General features: G+C 36.9%; 1 protein-coding gene across 1 annotated transcript; it reads left to right on the top strand.

Annotated features, from left to right (window-relative positions):
* Nucleotides 1-15,506: 15,506 nt before the first annotated feature.
* On the top strand, nucleotides 15,507-16,070 carry LOC140839113 (uncharacterized). The gene has a single exon (XM_073205748.1). It carries the CDS (start codon nucleotides 15,507-15,509, stop codon nucleotides 16,068-16,070), a length of 564 nt encoding a protein of 187 aa, XP_073061849.1.
* Nucleotides 16,071-19,038: the final 2,968 nt, after the last annotated feature.

The following is a 19,038-nucleotide window of genomic DNA, read 5'->3' as shown; positions in this document are numbered from 1 at the left end:
TTGTTAAGATTGTCAAACCAAGTGCAATAATCTCCTAAATAATGTCAGGAGTGTGCAGATCAGGTCGGTTTGACCATATGATATAATATCAAAGACATTGACCTACCTAATCATCAAGGGTAGTAAACGTGGCTTTATTTGCAAGGAATATTCCGCCAGCAAAATATCCGGGAATCGTCATTGATCTCACAACATAACAGATATCAACAGGCACATCAAGCGTAAATCATCGTTTTAACACGATAACGAAACTCGCCCAAATTAAATACTTGGCTCAATATTGTATCAGTTTCAATATTTTCAAAAAATAATCTCACTTTCAACTCATTTTGTCTCAAATTCATTTCATAATTATGAAACTGACTAGGTATTATATCCAGGTCATCATAAGATTGTCAAACTCAAAGCATTCATACTTACTTCCAATCGGATCAAAACGATCAAAACTCTTTTTTCTTTTCAACCTATTGAATTTTTAAAAATAACCATCCGTAAAATTTCATCAACCCCAATTTTTTAAATAAGTTGAATCGAGACGATCACCTCTAGGAATGATATCTAGTTCAACCCAACCTTCTATTTCAATACTTATAACCCAAAATATCATTCACATAAGTTTTTATCTGAAAATTTCAACTTGATTTATTTGAGAATATTTTCTCTCAACTTTTCAACAAGAAGAACATGTGATTTTCAATAGATTCATTACTTAGTTCTAGGAGGAAATAAAACATTACAAAACACGGATTACAGAAAATATAATTTCGTATTTCCCAAAGTTTTCGAAACCGAGATCACTAAGCTCTTATTGCAACTTTAAGAGTATGTTGATCTGTATATATAATATCTTGGATGAGATTTGAAGTTCAAAGCATCGACAACAAGTGCGCAAACAGCTACAATTCTTAATCCAAGGCACTTCTTTAGACGTTAATGTTAGAGTAAGTGTCCGGCAAGCCAACTGGTGGCTTCGGTTTTATTGACTATGATGTAAAACAATCTTTATTTTAATAATATTTTACGATTTTTATTCGATTATGGCGTTACACTTTATCTGTATACCCATGTAAGCTGCATAGATAAAGTCCTTGAATATACTCTAGGTATCATGAGGTCTGCGTTACAACGTAGGGTCATGGAACTCATTAGGAAGTGTACAATATATTCTAAATAGGTTCCTAGTCAAATCAGCCGCCTAAAACAAGGATAAAAGGTCGCTCGAGCTTGAGACTAGCATATTTGGAGTAAACGCCATGTTTCATTGGTAAGGGCATAGATATGTCCATTCACACAGATGGGTGATCATATGATGATGTACTGAACAACCCTCCCTCGGACTGTCCAAGTGGTTCTCATTTATCGAGTGGAATAGTCAACAGTTATGGTTGTACACCATTAGTCCTTTGACCCGGGATAATGTATGGGCTATACGTACTATCATACACTTTGATCCATTTACTGACTCCATCAATGGTCATCATGTGGCGAGGTTGGGGGTAGTTTCGAAATACGTAGGAACAAATGCATTGTAGTCGGGGATTCACCATTTACCTACGGGTAAAGATATCCTATGTGGTCTGATGAGTCAATAGTGCAAGGAATCTCTGGCCGCATTAAGACATGTACAGTTTGGAAAGGTGTTTCCTCAGTTGCGCATACCATGACACTATTACTCAAAGATAAATCACATCTTATCGAATTCATATACAACTCTCGATATACCAATGATTGTAGATTCGATCGGGATATATGTGTTGAAGGACGCTAATCATGACTAAAGGTTCTTGCAAACACTGTAAGTGATACATAGGGGATCATGAGACGATCCTACTAGACGTTCTTACCATGATCGGATGGGTGCAATCAGAAATGAGTTCTGACATTCTTAATCAAAGAGTTGATTAAAAAAATGGGGTTAACTAGAGTAAACCCAAATAAGAATAAATGTTATTCTAAATCACATAGAGATGTGAACCCACGGCTAGCCGTATCCCTGAGCCATTAAGGGCCACACAAGTATCGGATTCTGTGTTCCCGTTGAGATAGTCAAATTTCAAGGAGTTTGAATTTGACGACTATAGTTTGATGGAGATCAAACAGGAAGCTTATAAAGGAGTTTATGAGTTGATTCCATATGATGAAAGAAATGGAAGTTAGCATGATTGCTACATAAAGAAGGAGAGTAGAACTGTCTGTTTTGTGAAGGAGTTCACTAAAATGCCGCTGCCAAATATGGTAACTACCAAATATGGTAAGTTCAAATTTTGGTAATGAAAATTTTGAACTTCGAAATTGTGAAGGCCCTAAAACTCCTTGTTGAAAATTTGCGGAAAATTAAAAATTTTCTTTTTAAAGAACTTAAATTGTCTCATTCATAAAATCAACTGATGAATCAAGTTAAATGTTTAAAATATAGCAGCGGAAGAAAATAAAGTTTGCCAAAAATAACAATTTAAACATATCCAACGACTGATAAAATTGTTTGCGGAATAAAATAACAAATGCTGGACTGAGGTCCTCGGGTGCCACTACTGCCGACCCAAGCTGGCTCACTGGTCCTTGCCCTCGGCCCTGGCCTCATCAGTACCTACAACAATCAAGTCTAGTGAGCCTAAAGACTCAGTATGCATATATCGCAGGTAACGAGTAAAATCTGAAGTAAAATATGTATGGGATAAAATATCATGTCATGAGGCATGCTGAAAATAATCTGTATTGAGCAATTATGATACGTTCATAACAGAACTGAAAATCACAATAAAAAATATTTGCTCCTTGGAGCCCTGCACTGAAATAACTGGTAAAATTTTCTGTTGAGATTATGTTTTACGCCTGTGGCCACTGCACTAAGCTGAACTGATCGGTAACTGGCTACCGGGGAGTCTGAAACTGAACTGAGCTGGCCGGTCACTGGCGACCGGGTGGTACCAAACTGAACTGAGTGGTCACTGGCGACCGTATAAAATAATACTCCCACATAGTGAATGAACCACAAGCCATATCGCATAAATCTAAAAAATAATCATTTTCTATTTAATGCACGTAAAATAATTAACTGGCATAATGAAAATTCCTGTATATGTTACCAACTGGATTGGATTGGATCGTCCCCAGGCTCCCTGCAACCTAACTGTGCTATGAAAAATATGCAATAGCTTAAACATGACCAACTACGCAATTTACGTTCAAAAGATGCGACTGTGATGCCTAATGACTTCGCATTTAATCATGACTCCGAACCAACCTGAACCGACACTAAACCGACATAAAGTCATGATTAAAATACGCTTAAAATCATGAACTTATGCTCCTAAAATGATGAGGGTCGAAATCTAGGTGAAATGGAGGCCAAAACAAGAAACGCTCTTTCAAGAGTCAATTTGGCACATCGCACCGTAAATTCTCGTACGACCTCAAAAATGATCCGAATCACAAACGGTAAAAAACACAACCTTCCCAACTCAAAGGGGCACTGTCCAGTCCAAGGCCATAGGCTAAAAGCCAACCGAGAACTCGAACGAGCCTCCGAACCGACACAGCAACTTGCTGTAAAATTCCAGCAACTGTACAATCGTGTAACTTGTGTTGTTTTCGAGACTACCATCCGTTGGGGCGTGAACCACCGACCAGAGACTCTTACCAACATCCCAAGGAGTGAGTTGAATCATGGCTAAGGGCCCTAGGCCAGCCACAATCCGCATCACACCATAACTCAACCGAAACTCCAACCGAGAACCAACGTGCATGCGTGTGTAGTGTTTTGCTTAGATCGATGTCTTGCGTCGTTCCAGTGGCCATTTGATTGACCATGGCACGATCTATACATCTAGGGGCATGGTATGAACCGTGGTAAGGGCTATAGGCCAACCAAGATCCATACCAAGCAACCAAAACCGAAATACATATGCTGAAATTTGAAGGGGCCGAAGGGACATGGGGGCGGTTGTGATGTTTTTATTAAAAACCGAGGAGCCATGGACCAAGCCACCAAAAGGGCGACTTAGTCACGTCTTAGACATGCTAGGGGAGTGATCTAACCATGGCTATAGGCCCTTGGGGCTGCCAAGATCAGATCCTTCCTCCTTGCCAACAAATCTGAAATTCGAAACTCATAATGGACCAAATGAGAAGTTGTTGTCCATTTCTGAATTTCCAGCAACCAGGGGCTTGAACGAACGGACCAATCTGATCCTAATGCATCCTATTATGTGTATAGATGTCGCCTTGGGAGCCTGGAACCGATCCATCCACCTGAAACCACAAAACTCAGAAAAAACGTGAAGCTTGCCAAGGAAAGAGCCGAAATCTGCATGCTTCTTTTCGAAAATATTTTGACATGCATCTCGGTTTTTGCTTGAATAAACATGATCATGTACTGAAAAATAAATGATAATAGGACTTGATTGAGGTTTAGAAAGAATCTAGAGATGCCTTGGTTTCGTTTCGAAAGAAAACGAACGAAACGACGACGACGCGGCACGGAGGAGGTGGAGCGCTTTCTATTCTACCTTTCCTTGCTCTCGATTTTTCTCTCCTCTTTCTAGCTATGAAACCCACGAAATTTCTCTCCAAAATCACTCTGAATTTCGAGACTATGGGAGGGGGAATGGTGGTTAAGAGGGTGAGGAGAATGGGTGCAAAAATATAGGGAAAATCAAGACCAAGTCTCCCCCTTTTTGAATTTTGAATTCTTGTTGCTATCAAATATTGGTGGGGGGAAATATTAGAGGTGCATGGCCGATTCTTGCATGTCCAACAAGGCTTGGATAAGATTGATCATTAATTAAATGGTGCTAGAAAAAAATGAAGAGATTATTCTACTAATTAAATACAAAGAAAGGTCAAAGGTGTTGAGTTGGCAAGATAATGCTTAGTCATCTAAGGGGCCAAAAATTCATCTATTAAAAGGAGGGGAAATTATTATCTAACTAGTAAATTTATAACCCTTAAAATCCTCACTAATCCTTTAATTAATTTAGTGAATAAAACCCTTAATTAAGTAACTTAAATGAGCTTATTTCTTATTCACCTCAAGTAACTTAAATAATTCTTTAAACTCCCTTTTTAACTTAAATGAACTTACTTGCTAGCTAAAATAAAGTCTGGAAATATTTATCGAATCTTAAATTCTATCTCAAAGCTCTAACTCCAGTCCGGCCTCACTGAAATAACTGAAGTGATAAAAATCAAACTACTGAACTGAAATAATGAATAATTAACTTCAAATAAATGCATTTAAATAATCATGAAATGAAGTCAATTAAATTCAAAATACTAGAATTATGCATGGCTTATACGTAGGCTGATTTACGGGTTCTACAATCCTCCCCCCTTAAAAGAAATTTCGTCCTCGAAATTCGCTTATCCTCGATACACAAAAGTTTAGATTCTTAGTTATAGAATTCGAATAATCCACGCTTCGATGCGCTACTCTGATAAGATAAATATTAAGCTGTCCTTACGTCTCCTCAATCCTAAATAAATTTGTCTACCAAAGTCCTCGTTAATACACTTAAAAGTTAACCTTATCTCAATCCTATAACAAAATTAGCCTAAGATCCTTGGACTCTCCTCATTGGAACAAGAGTCACATTCTTACATATCAACGTAAAAACTTATTAAGTCATCCCATGGTAGCCTTAGAATAACTCTAATGAATCAACCTCATTTATACCCCATAGAGTTCTAGAATCCTCATATCAAAGTTTCAGATTTCTTACTCGATAAAAATCTTAATATTCGTTCATTGATAACCTATGATGAACACAACTAGCTTCTTTTGGTTTTTATCTCACCCAAAATTTTCGTACGAACACCTATTTCATAAACTTAAACTTCAAGCTTACGCGACCCAAATAGTATTAGATAACATAATCCCAACACACATATTCACTTATTCTCAAGTTTCTCAATGACTTGCAAAAATTTCTCAAGACAAGATGTCTACCTCAATTCTTACTTTCCTCGAATATCATCAATTTTTTTTTATTTCTAAATCTCGAAAATTACACAATTACCCATGAGTCCTCAGTATTCCCAATCAGATTTCCCGCATCATAAGGTGCAATAGCCTTAAGTTTATTAAACCCAAAATTAATTCCATAACACGTCTTACATTTCTATAAATACTTAAAATCCCAAGTGTTCCTCAAAAGTTCGCATTTAATCCTTAAAATTTCGAAACTTGCAATCTGGCCCTTACAGTTCTCCAAATTTACATTTTAGCCCTACAACTCTTCGAAATTTGCATCATTGTCCCCATAAAATTTTCCATCTTTACCTCATTAAACTTTTAAATTCTCGAACTCAAAATTAAATCCCAAAATTTGATAAATTCAAAAATAGTCCCTTAGAATTTTATTTTTGAACCTATGTCCTCAAATCATTGGTTATTACAATTAGGTCCTTAAAATTCTCAATTCCTGCAATTCAATCCTTAAATTCAACTATGTAGAGCATGCATCCTAAATAAATTCTCATAATTAATCTTACATTTCCATAGATACTTAAAATCCTCAAACTGTACATTTATAATCCTAAAGATTGTTGTAGTTTTCGAATCGCTATTGCTTATATGAAATCCTCAAAAATTTACTCGACTAGCAACCAAGAACCATTAATAATTTTTTTTAGAAATTCTACAAGTCTCAAAAGCATTCATAATTTTTAAATTTAACTTATGGCCCATAAGTAGAACATCAGTACTACTAATCCAAAATTTAATATAGTCAAATAATTTTCAACCTCTCCTAAAGCCCAATGAATTCTTAGACATGTTCAATTGCAAACGTACCCAACATGCATAATTCCATAATTTATTTTAAATGAACACTGAAATACTGAAAATCTGGTCGAAATTATTTCATGGAAGCATGCTGTCAAAATAATTAGTGCTTTAAATAAAATGCTGAAATGTAAAACTTACAGACCGAAGGCGTGACTTCGTGAGCTTCTCGTGGTCAGTAGTAGTGTAACCCTTTACAAGAACATAGGCTCTGATACCAACTGTGAAGGCCCTAAAACTCCTTGTTGAAAATTTGCGGAAAATTAAAAATTTTCTTTTTAAAGAATTTAAATTGTCTCATTCATAAAATCAACTGATGAATCAAGTTAAATGTTTAAAATACAGCAGCGGAAGAAAATAAAGTTTGCCAAAAATAACAATTTAAACATATCCAACGACTGATAAAATTGTTTGCGGAATAAAATAACAAATGCTGGACTGAGGTCCTCGGGTGCCACTACTGCCGACCCAAGCTGGCTCACTGGTCCCCGCCCTCGGCCCTGGCCTCATCAGTACCTACAACAATCAAGTCTAGTGAGCCTAAAGACTCAGCATGCATATATCGCAGGTAACGAGTAAAATCTGAAGTAAAATATGCATGAGATAAAATATCATGTCATGAGGCATGCTGAAAATAATCTGTACTGAGCAATTATGATACGTGCATAACTGAACTGAAAATCACAGTAAAAATATTTGCTCCTTGGAGCCCTGCACTGAAATAACTGGTAAAATTTTCTGTTGAGATTATGTTTTACGCCTGTGGCCACTGCACTAAGCTGAACTGATCGGTAACTGGCTACCGGGGAGTCTGAAACTGAACTGAGCTGGCCGGTCACTGGCGATCGGGTGGTACCAAACTGAACTGAGCGGTCACTGGCGACCGTATAAAATAATACTCCCACATAGTGAATGAACCACAAGCCATATCGCATAAATCTCAAAAATAATCATTTTCTATTTAATGCACGTAAAATAATTAACTGGCATAATGAAAATTCCTGTATATGTTACCAACTGGATTGGATTGGATCGTCCCCAGGCTCGCTGCAACCTAACTGTGCTATGAAAAATATGCAATAGCTTAAACATGACCAACTACGCAATTTACGTTCAAAAGATGCGACTGTGATGCCTAATGACTTCGCATTTAATCATGACTCCGAACCAACCTGAACCGACACTGAACCGACATAAAGTCATGATTAAAATACGCTTAAAATCATGAACTTATGCTCCTAAAATGATGAGGGTCGAAATCTAGGTGAAATGGAGGCCAAAACAAGAAACGCTCTTTCGAGAGTCAATTTGGCACATCGCACCGTAAATTCTCGTACGACCTCAAAAATGATCCGAATCACAAACGGTCAAAAACACGACCTTCCCAACTCAAAGGGGCACTGTCCAGTCCAAGGCCATAGGCTAAAAGCCAACCGAGAACTCGAACGAGCCTCCGAACGGACACAGAAACTTGCTGTAAAATTCCAGCAACTGTACAATCGTGTAACTTGTGTTGTTTTCGAGACTACCGTCCATTGGGGCATGAACCACCGACCAGAGACTCTTAGCAACATCCCAAGGAGTGAGTTGAACCATGGCTAAGGGCTCTAGGCCAGCCACAATCCGCATCACACCATAACTCAACCGAAACTCCAACCGAGAACCAACGTGCATGCGTGTGTAGTGTTTTGCTTAGATCGATGTCTTGCATCGTTCCAGTGGCCATTTGATTGACCATGGCACGATCTATACATCTAGGGGCATGGTATGAACCGTGGCTAAGGGCTATAGGCCAACCAAGATCCATACCAAGCAACCAAAACCGAAATACATATGCTGAAATTTGAAGGGGCCGAAGGGCACATGGGGGCGGTTGTGATGTTTTTATTAAAAACCGAGGAGCCATGAACCAAGCCACCAAAAGGGCGACTTAGTCACGTCTTAGACATGCTAGGGGAGTGATCTAACCATGGCTATAGGCCCTTGGGGCAGCCAAGATCAGATCCTTCCTCCTTGCCAACAAATCTGAAATTCGAAACTCATAATGGACCAAATGAGAAGTTGTTGTCCATTTCTGAATTTCCAGCAACCAGGGGCTTGAACGAACGGACCAATCTGATCCTAATGCATCCTATTACGTGTATAGATGTCGCCTTGGGAGCCTGGAACCGATCCATCCACCTGAAACCACAAAACTCAGAAAAAACGTGAAGCTTGCCAAGGAAAGAGCCGAAATCTGCATGCTTCTTTTCGAAAATATTTTGACATGCATCTCGGTTTTTGCTTGAATAAACATGATCATGTACTGAAAAATAAATGATAATATGACTTGATTGAGGTTTAGAAAGAATCTAGAGATGCCTTGGTTTCGTTTCGAAAGAAAACGAACGAAACGACGATGACGCGGCACGGAGGAGGTGGAGCGCTTTCTATTCTACCTTTCCTTGCTCTCGATTTTTCTCTCCTCTTTCTAGCTATGAAACCCACAAAATTTCTCTCCAAAATCACTCTGAATTTCGAGACTAAGGGAGGGGGAATGGTGGTTAAGAGGGTGAGGAGAATGGGTGCAAAAATATAGGGAAAATCAAGACCAAGTCTCCCCCTTTTTGAATTTTGAATTCTTGTTGCTATCAAATATTGGTGGGGGGAAATATTAGAGGTGCATGGCCGATTCTTGCATGTCCAACAAGGCTTGGATAAGATTGATCATTAATTAAATGGTGCTAGAAAAGAATGAAGAGATTATTCTACTAATTAAATACAAAGAAAGGACAAAGGTGTTGAGTTCGCAAGATAATGCTTAGTCATCTAAGGGGCCAAAAATTCATCTATTAAAAGGAGGGGAAATTATTATCTAACTAGTGAATTTATAACCCTTAAAATCCTCACTAATCCTTTAATTAATTTAGTGAATAAAACCCTTAATTAAGTAACTTAAATGAGCTTATTTCTTATTCACCTCAAGTAACTTAAATAATTCTTTAAACTCCCTTTAACTTACTTGCTAGCTAAAATAAAGTCTGGAAATATTTATCAAATCTTAAATTCTATCTCAAAGCTCTAACTCCAGTCCGGCCTCACTGAAATAACTGAAGTGATAAAAATCAAACTACTGAACTGAAATAATGAATAATTAACTTCAAATAAATGCATTTAAATAATCATGAAATGAAGTCAATTAAATTCAAAATACTAGAATTATGCATGGCTTATACGTAGACTGATTTACGGGTTCTACAGAAATTTTCGCTTTTCATTATATGAACAAGATTTGTATCCTCGGTACATCGGTACTTTCGGATCGTCGATCAGGGTTATAGTTCGGAATCAATTTTTATGTGAATTTGGAATTTACTGATTAAATGAGTGTGCTAGTAGTGAGAACTACTAATATGCAAAAATTCTCATATATGTTCTAGAGGAGTCTAGAATTAAACTACCCAGTGAGTTAATTTATAAATTAAATAATGGTTATTTAATTTAATTAATGTACATATTTATTTTATATGGTGATATAAAATATGTGTATATGATATTATTATATCATGTATTATTAAAAGTTAATAAATACATTATATATATATATATATATATATATATATATATATATATATATATATATATATATACACACATATCAATTATATGAGATTTTTAATATAATGAAAATATTAGAGTCCTTGTGGGAGAGAAACTCCTAATTGGATTAGGAGTCAATCTCTATATATACACCACTAGGACTCATAATAAAAAAGACCTAATTTTGGCACACAAAAACAAAAGGAAAATTCTCTCCAATCTCAAAAAGGGCTCTCAGACACAACAAGGGGAAAAAAAATTTGTCCTTTTTTGGTTCTTCCATCGCCGTTCTTCCATCGTCGCACCATCTTCGTCTTTTGAAATTCGAGATTACAATCTCAACGCAAGAATTGTTTGGAATTACTAGTTCAATCCAAACAAAAAATTTATTCTCTGATCGTGGATCCAATTAGGCGATCAAATGAAAATAGTCGTTTGTAGAGATTTACAAGAAGGGCTATATTCGTATAGTCCAAAATCAGTATACGTATAACACATGCATTCATTTAATTGTTAAATCTTTTACTTAAGTTTAAAATGATTTTTAGTGATGCATGATTTATTTAAATTGCATTACTTTAAACTTATTATGTTTACCTGATGCATGATTTAAAACGTTTTCTTGAGTTTCACGTTTCCGGCGATTATTCGAGGCGAGATCGAGGAAAAAAGACCGACGACGATTTTGGCAATATTTTAAAAGATGGTATTTTATTATAAGTTGAGAATGAGGCGTTTTAAATAATTTATCTTGTTTCAGCATTTTTAAAGCCTAAATTATTTACTTAAGCGATTTTAGAATTTTAAAACTTTTAAAGTCTAGCACATGTACATTTTATTTTAAATTAGAGATTTTGTTAAAGTTAAGGGAGAGTTAGTATTTAAAAATTAGTTGCTAATTAATAATTAATCAAATTTTACTCTCCTTAATTTACTAAACACACACAAACACACACTCTTTTACAAACACTAAAAATCGACTAAACACATGCACTCACTTCATTATTCAGATTTTTATTATTTTTGAGAGCAAAAACTACCAAAGAGCAGCTGCCTCATTTCTTCAGTTCTCCCAGCGATTTGCGTTGGGTTTTTTGAAGGAATTTAGTGCCACGTTCGTCTCGGATCGTGTCTCGCATCCTTCCTGCGTCGGTATCGTCATATCGGTATTTCTAATCATCAAAAGGCACGTATATTCTGTTTTTCCTGCGTCGATCTTGTCTTATTATTAATTTAATGTGTTTTGTGTGAAAAAATGAGTATGTTATGTAGTAGTTTGAGCAGAAAATTTATTGGATGTGTTTTAAAGGAGTTTTTAGATCTAAAAACTCGTTTTTAATGTTCTTTTAAATACTGCGATTTTTAGGTCCCTTTTTTGGAAAAGAACATTCAACGTATGAAACATAGAACTTTTTGATACCTTCGATTTGATATAAAATACGAAATATTTGGACAAATATGGAGTGTGTTATGGTGTTTTTCGTGGGACTGCTTAAATTGCATTTTTTGAAAATCATGTTAGTGATGCGTTCTTGAAGCTTTATGGTTGCAGGCTTTGTTGGGAATCGACGGGTGATCGCTGATGCGCTTAGGTATGTCGTTTATGATGTTGAGATGGTCATTGACTTTTCGTTTCGTGTCGTTAGGCACTTGGGAGATTGATTAGTCGTAAAAAAAATCGTTTTGTTGTCAAAAGTCGTGTTCTCGGGTTGTTGAGTTACTTGCGGTATGTGGTTGTTTTTGGACAACTGAATAGGCTCAAGTCAGTGTTATGGTATCCTAGGATGGGTCTTGAGGTGTCGATTCATAGTCCATACAATCGAGCTAAGGAGATTAAGCGTCACGTGCATTAAGTTCCATTGGTTCGCATCAACAGTGGGTATACGGACCCTGGCACGGGGTCCGTGCCTTTGATTTCTTCGAATTGCATTTTTACAGTACTTACATGGACCCTATACGGACCTAGGCACGAGGTCCATGCCTTTTCTTTTATGCACACATCTTTTACAGTACCTACACGGACCCGGAGCCGGACCTGGGCACGGGGTCCGTGTACTTCATTCTTGGGAAAACTTAGGTTCAACGCTTTGAGGTTCGATATCTTAGTCTAATGCAATGTTTAACAAGGTCGAGTCACAGGAATTTTAGAACGTCCTAAGGAAATGAATGAGCTGGTGTGTAAGCATGGTTATTATTTCTAAGTTACATCAGTTAAGTATTCGAATTCATGTTATTATGTTGCAGCAATGGCCCCAAGCGAGATCCAATGAATCCCTCAACGCCAAGTAAGTATGTTTGACGTGCAAAGAAAATATTTCAAGTTTTTGAGATATGCTAAATGTCTTGTGACCAATTATGTATGGGATTGGAAAGCGGTAAAGCATGACCAGGGACCAATCCACCCCGTTAAATCATGAACGGGTTTAGATCAGGATTGGAAAGCGTGTAAGCATGAACGGGGACCAATCCATCCGTTAAAACATGAACGGGGATCTCATGTATGTGGCAGTGGATCTTCCCTGTCAGCCCAGTACTATGGTTTAGTCTGATCAGGCGATTTATGTTATGGTTCACTTGCTTTGAAACATGCCTCTACGCAAAATGATGAAGTTATGTATGTTCATGTATGTACAAGTATGCAAGCATGTTTAAGAAAAGTTTCACGTTATGGCACATCTATGTATTTATGTAAGTTCAAGCTTTTATACACACTTTCAAGTTCCAGTATGTATGATCTATTTTAAAGTCGCATGTGATTTTATTACGTATTACTCGTTACATCTAGTTTATACGTGTTGAGTCTTTAGGCTCACTATACTTGATCGATGTAGGTGAGGATGACTTTGAGGAGACGAGGGGTGAGGACCAAGGAGCAGGCTTGGACTGAGCAGGAGGCTAGACTCGAGGACCGCCCATGTCATTTTAAGATTTTACGAAAGTTTCAAACACTCTGATTTCACGCTACTAGTTGTGAGAATTTAAACAACTACTTTTGTCAAACTTTATTTTAGATCTTTTGTTGCTACTACTTTTGGGACGTACATTTTATTTTAACGAATTTTGAAGGTTCGCCTTTTATTTAAGAAAAATTTAAATTTTTCCGCAAATTTTAAGTAGTAAAAAGTACGATACTTTACAATATCCGTTTAAACATCGGAATAGTTTGGAGTCAAGCGTCAAGAACACAAATGTATAACCCTAAAATCCCTTTGAATATTTCTAAACACACGACACCCAAGAACAAAATATTTAAACTTCCGCTGCGTCTTGGGTGCGAAAATACGATGTCTCAACAGTGGTATCAGAGCCGGTTTCTCAATCGTGTGTTTTAAATTAAATTGTGTTGAATACATTATTTCTAACTGCGTAAGAATTTTTTTAAAAACGCCCCTAAAATTTATTTTTGGAAAATCAGTTTTATAAAATATATGTACATATATATATAGGTCTGCCCGGAACTATTCCGAGCAGACTCGCGCGCTGGGCCGCGCAGCGTTTGCGCGAGCGCAGTGCCGTGGGCACGCTTGCACGTGGCGGGCACGCTCCGATTGGATCTTGAAGTGCGAGCAGGCAATGGGAACGTCTCGGGAAGAGTGCCGGTCCGAGGGGGAATTTTTCAAAATTTTGGGTTAAATTGATATTTTTGAAATATAAACGATTTTACCCCTGCAATAATTTTGATAAAATCAATTTCTTAAAAAATAAATAATTGAAAAATTATTTTTATTATTTATGGTAAAAGGTGTTTTATAAGAAATTTAATTATTTGAAATTATATAAAATTTTTTGTTTAATTTGATAATTATGGCAGTTAGTGATAATTTACGAGATATACGATTTATTGATAATATGTGATATTATCGAATTTATATATTATATGATATTATACGTTAAAAGGATGATCTAGAGCCACAACAAATGTGCTAGGTGTATGTTAGGATTTTTTACATGTGGTAATTTTTGATTATTTGATAATTAAAAGTGGACCTGGTTTATGGTCTTTTCCCACCCCCTAAATTAGTATCCCAATGTGCCATAGATATTTTATGTAAATAAAAGAACTAATGGGAGATCAGGATTTGAAGACGGTGGGCCCGATCCTCGGAAAGAGTTTTGAAGATCAAAGACATGTAAAATATTGGAAGCTTATGTAATATTACATTTTCATCCATGCATTTACCTAGGTTATGGACATGGATCCGTATGTGCCTCGTACGGATCAATTAACTCTCGGTTATCGATCATACTTTATTATTATTTATGATGTATGTGATATATTATAAATAATCAGTATGTGCGTTATTATATAATAAAAGAGTTGTATGAATCCGACAATCATACAAACAAACATGGCGCAAGTTTTAAAAATAATGAGGAGACAAATTTTTTAAAATTAAAATCCCTCATTTTGGATTAGATCCAAAATTTGAATCAAGCCCATTAAAATGTTAATTAAAAGGAAGTTTAATAATTCATTGTATTCCATCAACGGTGGTTGCATGATGAACGCTACTCACGTTCAGTGTCTGGCTCATATTATTGGGGAGGCCTGGACACTGGAAAACTGTGACTTCCACTGACATATTTGATGTGAACTACGTGGAACTCCCATGACTTCGGCTCATATTATTGGGGGATCTCATGGCGACCGTCCACTAAGGTTTAACATTGATTGGCCGGGCTCGACACGTGAAGAGAAAGGGGATCATATTATTGGAACCTCCTCAAACATGAGGCAAAATTACGTAAGGGTTGCAAGGAGTTGCAATTATGATCTATCTTTGAAGTTATGATTGGCTGATATTATTCGGGATCATAATTTCGCAATTGGGCCTTGCGTACTCAATAAGGAAATTGGATTTCCCGTTTTTCATCAGAGGGTGGTGAGAATGCCAAAATTGTGGGAGGCAATTCGTAAAAACAAAATTCCATATTTTACGTCTTACAAAATACTTTAAAATAGTTAGTAAAATTTGTTTTGTTTCCTTTTCAGTATATTTACAATGTCGTCTCGAAACCCACTATCTGTTATACTAGATCAAAATAAGCTAACATGGCCGAATTATCATGATTGGCTGAGAAATTTTTGAAAATTGTTTTGAATTCCGAAAATATAACATATGTGCTCACCCGGGTCCCTCCTATGACGGCAAAGCCAAATGCCACTAAGGAGCAGCTGGCTGACCTTGAAAAATGGTGGGACCATGACTTGCAAGCCAAGAGCTATATGCTAGCTTCTATGTCAAACGAGCTGGAGAGGTGGTTTGAGGAAGCTGTGAATGCTGCTGACATTTACGACCACCTGCAAGAGTTGTATGGTGAACAAACGCGTCCACTAAGGCATGCTACTATCAAAGAACTCATGACATCACGTCTGCGAGAAGGGGCCTCTGTCCATGAGCATGGCGTGAGGATGATTGGGCTCATTGAAAAGTTAGTGGGCCTGGACCTTGTTATCCCCAATGAGTTGTCCACGGACATTCTACTGTTGTCACTGCCATTGTCGTTTGATGGGTTTGTGGTGAACTTCAATATGAAAAAGTTGGAGGACAGCCTTGAAGAGTTGGTCAACATGCTGAGTAGTTATGAAGCCACCATCGAAAAGGAAAAACCTGTTTTCTTCGTTGGCTCTTCGTCTGGGACGAAAAAGGGGTCAAAATGGAAGGGCAATTCAAAGAATAAAATCGTAAAACGTCAACCAACTTAAATTAACATTATTTCAAAAATAAACTTAACTCTAACATCTTCTCAAAAACCTCTCAAATGCATCATATATCATAAAATCTTTAAAGTAACTTAAATCTTAAACATAATTTCGTGGAAAACTAGTGACGATCCTCGGGTTTTGTGCACCATCAGTCCCGCAAGATCAACCATAAAGACCTCCATTAACATCAATCACATGTTCACCTGCATCGATCACACCTAGTGAGTTTATTGATTCAGCAGACTTTAACCATGATAGCAAGTAATACATATACATTCACAAGCAACAATGAAAATACTTTTAGTAAAATAGCTTTTCATGAATATAAACTTTAACATTTCCTTTCAACATATCATATCACATTTCCTTTCATCATAAATGTATATATTTCCTTTTTATTGAATTCAGATCCTCAATTGTGACTTTCTTATTAGCTGAAGGCCGATGGATCCATCTACTTTTTACCACAGTACCGAGCGACGGGGACATCAGCCACACTCTCACCCGTCAATTGATCATTGGCCTTACATATCATTGTATCATCGTATTAGTCACAATCAATTCACCTCCTTCAACTTTTAATATTTCCATCACTTATAAAATCTCATGCATACATAAATCATTTTTCTTTTAAACCAATCACGCAATATGTCTTTTAGCATTACGTTTCATAGTAAATTCCATAAACATTTGAAATAAACATTTTAACATATATTACATCATTCAGAGCACTGTCAGGACGTCTAACAATTTTCAGATATAAAAAGACCGTTTTTCCCCTGAAACCCTAACTTTCCCAATTTATCCTTAGACCTTAAAACGAAGACCCAAATCCATCTAAACTTAACATAATACCTTAAAATACTCTCATAAATATTTTTTAGACGTAAACTTAAGCTTCTCGACTAATTTCTCAGTTCGTATTTAAACTTAGACGTACATCTCAGTTATGACTCGTATTGACTCGAAACCTGACCAAACTTGAAACATTGCTTGATATCACCTAAATATACCATATACAACCTAAATCAAGCCAATTAAGACCCTCGAACCAGCCTAAACCACTACTGAAAATTATACCCTCCTATTTTCGTACCCTAACTTGACCATCCCATGCAACCTTCGACTCTAGCCCTTAGCCACTTGGTCCAGACCCTATTTGACCATCCTAAGACCTTGATCACACCCTAGGAACTCTACTGGAATGAGCTTACCGCAGCTCGCATCCCACAGCCACCAATACGTTCCCTAACCATGCACGCGACCTCCCTTGAACCCTATGGCCCCTTCTCCTTGCAACAGCCCCCCTTTCCAGCCAAATAGGACCAACATGAGACCCCCTTAGGGCCCCTGGACACAACCCTTAACCATGACCGAGCCGCACCCTTCAAGGAACCTCAACCCAAAAACTATGACTCTAGAATCCCTTATTTTTGTTCATCCTCTTGCCCTAACCTTTCCAGCCCTTAAACATGCATCTCATGACCCTTAAACATATGGGAAAACGTCCCATCTAGTAACCCTACCATGGCACACCCTTTGGGCATCATAAACAAGAGTTTAAAAAGATGCAAACTCTAGTTTTATCATGTTTTTGCCATAAAAACGAAAATATACAAAGTGTATCATGTTTTTCATGCAATCATGTATCCAAACATATAATATGATGTGAAAGATGAGTGAAGGAATATTAAGGCGTGCCTTTTCATTTATTGCACACAAAAACAAATTGGCGATGCGAGGAACGTTGGCGGAGATGGACCCTTGCTGAATTTCCATTCAAAACATGACTTTCCTCTAACAATTTTTTCATGTGGTGTTGCTGAAGAAGAGTCCTTGCAATTTAGGGTGAGGTGTGCGTGTGATTATGGTTGGTTTTGGGGAGGGTTTATGGTTCTTTTATTCTCATTAAAATACATGGTGCAAACTTAAGTCCTTTAACCAAGTACAATAGGTCTATTAAGCCCATTAGTTTATATTTAAAATATTTGTTTAGAAAAATTTGTGAGAATAATAGCTGAGTTCTCAAAAAGTCCCTATTTTTATCGAAACTCGATTACCAGTTTAAAATACGACTCGACGTATAAAAACACCTTATTTTCCAAAATTCCATTTAAAATACACCACACCTTAAACAATTAAAAATAATTATTTAACAAAATATTTTCTCTCATATGGTCTCCGGTCTACGTTCCTCGATCGTGTATCGAATAACCTTTACAATACATTTTAATGCATTCTAATAGAAAACCCTATTTTTAAACATGTGATCATGCATATCATAATCAATTCCAGCCATTAAAACCATTTAATTAGTCATTTTCCATTTTTCCTAAATTTACGTGCAGTTGGATTACGTTATCGTACTTTTGGACCTTACAATTCCTCTCTCCCTTAAATGAAATTTTGTCATCGAAATTAAAACTTACTGAATAACTCCGGGTAGTGGCTCCTCATGTCCCTCTTAGTTTCCCAAGTAGCTTCTTCCTCCGAGTGATTCAGCCACTTGACTTTAACCATTAGGATAACTTTGTTTCGGAGCCTCCTTTCTTGTCTACCTAGGATTTGTATAGTCTTTCCACGTATGACATATTTGGAGTCAACTACAGAGGCTTATAATTTAGTAAATGTGAAGGGTTTGACATGTACTTTTGCAGCATCGAGATGTGGAACACATTATGTACTCCGGCTAGCATCGATGGCAACGCCACTCTATAGGCTAGTGTCCTCTTCAAAATCTCAAATGGTCCTATGAACCTCGGACTGAGCTGACCTTTTTTGCCAAATCTCTTATCACCCTTCATAGGTGCTATTTTCACAAATACGTGGTCGCCTAATGTAAAATCTAGTTCTCTTCGTCGCTTGTCAGCGTATCTCTTTAGTCGGCTTTGTGCAGTTTTCATCCTATCTCGTATTTTGAATACTAGCTCCGCTGTTTACTTGATCTAGTCTGGACCAAATTTCTCTC

Source organism: Primulina eburnea, chromosome 8, assembly GCF_022965805.1.
Source record: "Primulina eburnea isolate SZY01 chromosome 8, ASM2296580v1, whole genome shotgun sequence".
NCBI classification, from domain to species: domain Eukaryota; kingdom Viridiplantae; phylum Streptophyta; class Magnoliopsida; order Lamiales; family Gesneriaceae; genus Primulina; species Primulina eburnea.
This window is presented reverse-complemented; position numbering and strand designations above follow the sequence as displayed.

Bases quoted from the DNA above. Each gene is read 5' to 3' on its own strand.
- LOC140839113 (XM_073205748.1), top strand. From the start codon at position 15,507: ATGACGGCAAAGCCAAATGCCACTAAGGAGCAGCTGGCTGACCTTGAA.